This window comes from Trachymyrmex cornetzi, unplaced genomic scaffold (assembly GCF_001594075.2).
Source record: "Trachymyrmex cornetzi isolate Tcor2-1 unplaced genomic scaffold, Tcor1.1 scaffold412, whole genome shotgun sequence".
In the NCBI taxonomy this organism is placed as follows: Eukaryota; Metazoa; Arthropoda; class Insecta; order Hymenoptera; family Formicidae; genus Trachymyrmex; species Trachymyrmex cornetzi.
Window position 1 is genome coordinate 865,055 of NW_017298876.1, and position 8,563 is coordinate 873,617.

The window sequence follows — 8,563 nt, forward strand, 5'->3', positions numbered from 1 at the left end:
TGTACAACGCCATATGTATACATACATTTTACACTTACTAACAAGAAACAAAACCGCATTTTAATGATAACTGAGCTGCTTAAATAGGATTAGACACTGATCCTTTCACGGTTTTATGACAGATGACAAGTATTATTATTATAAAATAATAATTAGCACAGAAGTTTGCAACAACATTGATGCAACCTTCGTAAACATGTTACTGCAGTATTGCTGGAACATTATGTTTGTATGAACTATATAATGTAATAAATTCAGTAATATATTGCTATTTAATATTATCTTATATAATCGTTATATAATTTTTCTTTTCTATTAATTATTTATCACCATTTTCTAAATGTTTTTTCAATTGTTATTTTCCGAAATTGTTGTCGACAGCTCACGTCACGTTTTAATTCATAAAACAACGGGACTTCAAGACATTTCATACATTTGATCCATTGTAGGAAAAAACTACTAGTCCATAGTAGTGCATAGTAATACTGCTGACATTAGTAGTATCACTACTGATATGTAATAGTATCACTGCTAAGATAGTAGTAGTACTAGTAGTGTTCAACACTATTGCATTATTGTTACTGCTAATGTACACTATTAGAGCCAGTAGTGATTTAAATTATAAATATAATTATATTTATTATAAATTATTATTATATATGTGTCTATTATAATACATAGTTATTATATTTATTATAATTACTATCATTGTAACTATATTTAACTCATTAAAATTATATTAGAAACAAAGCCCTATAAGGATAATGACGCGTATGTAGTGCACATCGCATTTTCGACAAAGGACACTTTGACTGCCTATATCTCTAAAACTAGCCATATCATCAAGTTGCACCCATTGAGACATTTGTTCGGAATGACGAGAATTACAACATATCAAAAATTCAGCCAATTCGACCGAAAGTAATAAACCATAGATAAAATTCAATACTTATAACATTAAATTTGTTTAAAGAATTAGTACATTTAGTATTTATCTTTAAGATTAATAGTGAAAATAAAATGTACACATAAACGTTATTAAAATAACATTAACAATAAATGAATAATATTTTGAATTTTGACAAGATAATATTGCTGAAATTATCATTTGTTTATATGTAATCTTTTTTTACTAAATTTATTGCAAAATAAATTAATACAATAATTTAGATATCAAGTATTTTTTAACGGATAAAGAATTTTTAATAATAATAAACGGTTTATTGTTACAGTATAATGTGAATATACTGTGATAAATAAGAAGTGAAGTCCATAACAATTTAATTTTCAAGGGATTAAATCAAAACTTATTGAAAAATTTTTTGGAAATATTGAAACCTTTTATGTGCTAATACACATTAAAGAATGCAAAGAATTAAAAGTAATTAATTTAAAACAAGTAAATAATTAAAGTTTCTTTAACTAATTTTTCTAAAACATATTTGTAATAGAAATACTTACTTTAATTGTCGTTTTATTAGTAGATAAATATGTTTCATTTTGAAATAATTTATAAAATGGTATTGACACACATGTTTACTGTAACATAAATCGATCCTCAATTGCTATCTGAAGGAGCGTATACTAGACTAGTAACTACTGGTTTTCCTACGTCTTTGCGTGCTTTGCGATGAAGTACTCCTGCAATGAAGTACTGGAATGCCATAAGATAATAGCTGCTTCGTAGTCCTAGAATAATTATAAAGTAACTTGGAGTCACGTCCTACCTGTACAAATAAAATGATCATTTCGTGATATGTCACAAATTTCTTGAGACGATTACAAGCTTCTCTATTTCTTTACGGCCTTCTTTACAAAAGCTTTCTATTGATGATAGTTAATTTACCATGTTTCTAATCTGTCATCATAGAATAAACATTTATAATTGTGGTAAAAGAGAAATGATATGTCCCACCAATGACAATACATATTATAATACAAACTACAGAGAAATAGATATTTAAGAGGAATAAGATATTCAAAGATGACGAACAGTTGCTATCAACTTTCAATAGTGATTGTTCCATATATACTGCTAAAGAAAAAAAATAGAATATGTGCAATAATAAAAATATCAGGTGGAAATAAATACAAATAACTGGATATATATCTAAATTAAATACACATATTTAAAAATTATTGTTCATGCTAAAACAGAAAGGATCATGCAGCTATAACTAATTAAATTATCTCTTAATTAGCATAAGAGTTAAATTAACTTTGAAATAAAACATTATTCCATATACTTTATGATCAGAAAGAGAAAAGAGAAATCGAAAACAAGCTACGTTTTGTACAATATTTCATCACAGTCAGGAAAGAGGGTTCACTAGAACATGGACTTTCAAAACGTAAATCCATTAAATGTTAAATTAAACAGATTCTCAGGCAACTTGTTACCAATGACTAGCGACGATTCTCTATTTCCTGTAGCATGGAGAATATATAGTGCCGTTATATGGTTGATTGAAACAATTCAAACTAGCGCAGTAGTTACCGGAATCTTGATTGTGCCAAGAAATAAGGCTTTGCAGGATGCAACGGTTGGCTTAGTTGTCACCATACAGGTATTTTTCTTATTAAGACAAATGCATGTGCACAGAGACCTCGTAATTCAATTGATTCAAAAGCTAAATGAAATTCTGTGCTCTGAGGATAAGATGATGAAAATCATCGTGAGGTCAACCTTGAAGCCAGTGGAAATTCCGTTAAAATTTTACTGTATTGTTGGTACTGGATCCATATTCGTGTGGTGCTGCACGTCTTTCACGGTAATCCTCAAGAAAAACTATTTTCTCTATGAAGATTACAGGCTCCCAATAGTTCTTTCAAAGCAACCATTCTCGATGAAAATGTTTCTGTTGGGAAACTGCATTGCAACTATTGCCAGCGTGTATATGTTTATAAAAAAGGTTGCCTTGGATGTCTATATGATTAATCTCATCTTGCTAGTAACAGCACAATATCGCTATATTGCTGTGAAGCTCACAACAATATTTCGAGAGAATGTTCCACAGAATCAGAGTAATGAATCTGAAAAGAAATCTACTGTAGATTCTTTGGCGGTCCTGATAAAGATGAAAGCGTTATGTCGACATCATAACGCTGTGATTCAGTAAGTATAATTGGTGAACATTTGCCTGTTTTTTAATTAGTTTATTACTTTATCATATACTATTTTTTCGAATTATTGTTACTTGTCTCTTAAAAATATTCTTTAATTTATATTACTCCCAATTGAGCTTATTTCTTTATGTGTTCCTTTTTCAGGATAACGCTAATGCTAAAGGAATTACTTTCTTTGAATATGAGTCTAATGTATTTGATAAATGTTTTTCTTTTTTGTTTTCTCAATGTTATGCTGATAAGTGCAGTGAGTAACATTTAAAAATAATAATAATATCAAAAATGTTTTTTAGATAATTGAAGGTGATGTTAATGATAACGATGTCAAACCTAGGTATTATCGAAGGCTCCTGTCGAAGGAATTATGATTATTATGTATATATCTGGTGGCCTAGTACAGCTTTATATTTTATGCTCATGCGTTAATCAATTACTAGATGCGGTAAGCTTTATTTTAATATTTATTGATTATTGAGTAGAACAATGTTCAAAGTTGCCTGTGTATAATTAATAACTGTATCTCTTAAGTTTATTAGATAATCTATAATCTATATTAGAATTTAGAAAATAACTTTATTTGTAATTCTGTATGTTACATAAATTAAAAGTAAAAATTTGAATATATAGGACATAAATTATATAATTTATTAAAATGTTAATTATGTATTGCATAAGTTCGATTCTATGTATTGTCATTTTCTCTAAAATTTAGAGTGTAGAAATAACAGATAAAGCATTTCATGAGAAATGGTATCAGTTTGGGCCATCATTAAAACACATGTTCAGAATGTTGATAATAACTAATAATTTAGAGTGTAAACTGTCAATCTCTGAAAGATTTAGTCTATCTCTGCCTTCATTTATGACGGTAAGACTTAATGTACTACTTGTATTCAGCACATATGATTACGCCATTTTCGTAAATAATTTTCTTAATCTTATAAAAATTATTTACATTGTGTGTACTATATAATTTCAATATTAATGTTATCGACGATTACTTTTTTTAAACATTTTGTTTTTTATAGATCTTGAATCAATCATACTCGTTCGCACTTCTGTTTCTAAAAATGAAATAAAAACAAAGTACGTTTTCCGTTTATTGTACAATAAATACTTTAGCACAAATATTTTTTCTTTATTAGTCTTAATGATACTATGTAAAGGCTTATTTATACATTGTAAATTATTTATTCATTTTGCTATCTACGTATAATATATTCATATTTCTTGTTTCAGTTCTGAAGAACGGCAAAATTTAATTAAGATAAATAATTAAGAAAGAATTTAATTATTTATACAGGGTGTCAGGAAAAAATCGCAAAATGTTTCGTGCGTGGGTAGAATAGACTATACTGAGTCGAAAAGTCCTCTACCATTTTGCAAGTTTCCCCAATAGTTAACGAGATATTAATCCTTAAAGATAGCCGAATACGCGCGCCCGCCCGGTCTACTACCAGTGATGCACATTTGGCCCCCGGCATCATAGAAAACCCGCCCCACCACTTCTATCCCTACCAAGCCGACACCTACTGGCGCCGAGTCGGCCGACTTCGCCGCTGCGCGAGAGCGAGCGAAACAGCGAGAGAGAGCGACCGACCTTTTCGCTCTTACTCACTTGTGTTCACAAGTTACTAGTAGAGAAGGACGGGCGCGCTCACTGTCTCGCTCGCTCTCGCGCAGCGGCGAAGTCGGCCGACTCGGTGCCAGTACGAGGTGCTGGCAATCTAGAGATAGGCTCCAGGAGACGCTCGTTTATATTCGCGAGCTCTTTTCCAGAGACGCCGATCGTAACCTAAGTTCTCTAAATGGGGCCCAGGAGATTAGGTTACTTCGGAAATGCTTAGTTTTCGAGATATTTCACCGGTCCGAGACTTTTTGCTCACCCTGTATTGTATACACAAATTTACATTGAATTATTAAAGATCCACTTTCGACCGTTATGGATCTTTATTTTCTATGTCATAAAAAAATTCAAACTATAATACAATATAAAACGTGGAATTTACAACAACATATATGTTCATATCTCATATTTTAAAACAGCAACTGTATTTTTAATTAATAATAATCTTTAGTAATGATAAAAAGGAGAGTTGAATGCTTTTCTTTAACATTCCTGAAAACTTATTATTGATAGAATATTAAGAATGTGTAAGTAAAAACAATAAAAGTTACAATAAAATGATACAACTTACAATGACATGTAACAATTTGCATTAAGGATCAGCGAGACATGAAGATGGAATTGTTAGATATTGCGCAGACTGGCATTCTGCGCGTGTAGCGCAAGCAACTTCATGTTTGTGTACGTCTTGTAGATCTATGAGGACTGCAACATTCTTGGATTAGACAGTATACTATAAGATAATTATTACTTTATAGCGTATTGATAATTACATATAAATAAATTCCCAATCGATTTCGCACGGCACTGAAATCTATTTCTTCTAAGCCGCTATGCACTATCGCAACATGTATTTATAAATTCCTTTAGATGTAGTGGACGTCTTTCTAATTTCAGTTCAGTAAATTACTTTGTTATTATCGATAATATGTTCGCAAAGCAGGACATGCTTAGCTGTAACTATTATAAGAAAAGGAATATGTATCTACTTTATATACACTGTCACATAAAGAAGAATAATATATGGATAAGAGGAAGTTTGAAGGGATATTAATTGTTCAAGCTTTATTAATAACTTTCAAATACCGACAGAAATGCTTTATTCTTCTGGAAAAACCGGATGCATTAACAGAAATGTGAAACAAAGGTAAAGTATATTTATTAGAAATTATACATGTTTTCCAACATATAGTCTAAAGATAACTCATCTATACCCACACAGTATGTAATTGCAGTAATATCACAACTTTCAATGCAATATCACGAAAATATTACTGAGATATTACATTGCAAAATATTATAATGTAATATTGTAGCAATCTTATTGAGATATTTGTACAATCTGGTATATTACAGTGTAATATTATTGCAACATTATTCAAATATTACAATGTGGAAAAGGGGATATGTTCACTGTAATATTATCATACTGTTCAAATATTACAGTGTCTTGTATGGCTGCGACCAGTACGCGGTACCGCCGAGTTGGAGGCGGCGGGATATAGTTTTTCTTAAGTAAGTACTAGACAGGATAATAAAAGGTGCACGGTTATAAGATCTTTTATCTGTGATTTTTGGATAATTTTACCTGAAATGGTTTTTTAAAATGAATCCCTAAATGGATTCAGTGATGAATATTAAGCATACTGCCAATACAAAAATGTATAAGTACTACATATACTTTTCAGTATTGGTATATATTGCAACAGGCTCAAATTTTTTGACAATGCAATTTTTAGTTATTCTGTGTATAAATTAAGTTAGAGATATTCTTGGGTTGCAATCGGGAAGCACACTATCAGCGCTATTGTGTCTTTTCTTTTATTATTTCTTATTATTCTTTTATTATTCCTTATCGTTCATTAGATCAAATTTTTCTATTCCTTATTTAAATTCTAAATAAAGAAAATAGAGAGAGAGAGAGAGAGAGAGAGAGAGAGAGAGAGAGAGAGAGAGAGAGAGAGAGAGACAGCAGCGCTAATAGTGTGCTCCTCGAATAATAACAACTTTTTTGAAAGTTAATATTACTAGAATGTTACTATAATATTTGTAAAAATATCTCTGCTATGGATTTTCGCGGACACATAATATTGCAGTAACATTTATACAATATTACTGATATATTACCATGTAATATTACAGCAATTTTGTAATATTACTGCAATGTTAATGTAATATTACATGCTGTGTGAATAAGACAGATGAGTATATTAGAAAATTGTACTAATAAACTTTTTTTTCTTATTCTGATATATTTTAACTTGGAAGGTAATATCGTTAATTAAATTTAATTAATATTTTTAACGGTCACGGTGGATCTTAAGTACTGAGGCCAGTATTCACAGTCAGTTCTTATTTTAAGATCGTTTTAAGTAATATCTTAAGTAAGATGTTAATACAGCCTGATTGGTTCATAAGAACAATACATCTTAAGATTGTACTTAAGACGGTCTTGAATATAAGACCTGATTATGAATACCGGTCTTAGATAATTCGGTGTAAAATATATACTTATACGTATGTAATCCTTTAAATTGTACGCTGAAATGATTTTTTGATTTCGAGACACAAACTCGACTGAATTAGTAACATCACAAACTAAATTGACTAGCAATTTAATAATTTCATGCTCAGGGAACATCTTACAATTAGATATCACAAAAATCTTAGTGATGCTGAGTAACATATTAAAATCTGGAAAAATATAATCTTATTGCGAAAAATATTACCTCGGTCGAGGATCAAATTTGAATTTCTTACATTCCATATAAGCATTCTCACCATTATCATTAGACCACTTTACCGCTCAGTTTAAAGGATTATATATGTAGTATATAATTTCACATCGAATCAAGCACTTAAGATCAAGTTTGACCGTTAAAAGTGTTTATTCCTTACTTGTTGTGTAATAACATTTACGGTTCTTAGAAATTTTTAGTTTAATATTGTAAATGCAGTTAATCAGGTTTCTTGACAATTTTAGATGCTACTAAAATAATATACAACAAGATTTATATAAATTAAATCTTTATGCGGTCATGATTAGTAAATAGTAATTTTATATAATGCATGGACACAATAAAAATGTGGTATATGGGAAAGAAATAAAATGGATGATTTAAAACCTTAATTGTTATGTCTTTTACTTTACAGAACTATTTCTACTCGTTATAAAAAGTAATACTGAGTTAATGGACTTCCAAAGCCTAAATCTCTTCAACGTTCGGTTAAATCTGCTTTCGGGCAATCTGTTACCGATGACCGACAATTCGTCATTTCCAGTATTATGGAAAATATATAGCGCTATCGTGTGGTTATTTGAATTGGTTTACACAGTCACATTGATGGCTGCCTTCTTTGTAGTACCAAAAGAGAAATCATTGAACGATGGAATACTTCCTTTCATCACCGTATTAGAATCAGGTTTAATAGTAATGCGAATACATACAACACAGACAACATTGCTACAACAAATTATACGAAAAATGAATGCAATTTTAAAAATCGAAGACGAAAACATAAAGAATATCGTAATAACGAATTTGAAACCCATGGAGACTCCATTTAAATTATATTTTGTATGTGGCACATTTGCTGTTTTCGTCTGGTTTTGCTTCGCGTTTTCGTCGGTGTTTGAAAAGGATACTTTCTATTATGTAGATTTTAAATCACCAGCCGTTTATTCCAAAGAACCATTCTCTATCAATATTTTCTTGTTGGGTAGCGTAATATCAACAATCAGCAATATATACATTTTTTTAAAGAAGGTCAGTGTGGATGTTTATACAACACATTTGATATCATTGGTAA

The 8,563-nt window shown here is 30.2% G+C and overlaps 1 protein-coding gene across 1 annotated transcript; it reads left to right on the plus strand.

Annotated features, from left to right (window-relative positions):
* The first annotated feature begins 2,336 nt into the window (after positions 1 to 2,336).
* Positions 2,337 to 4,205, plus strand: LOC108764300 (uncharacterized). The gene is made up of 4 exons (XM_018512447.1): positions 2,337 to 3,115; positions 3,271 to 3,373; positions 3,839 to 3,994; positions 4,155 to 4,205. The coding sequence occupies exons 1-4, from the start codon at positions 2,337 to 2,339 to the stop codon at positions 4,203 to 4,205; spliced, it is 1,089 nt and encodes a 362-aa protein (XP_018367949.1).
* Positions 4,206 to 8,563: the final 4,358 nt, after the last annotated feature.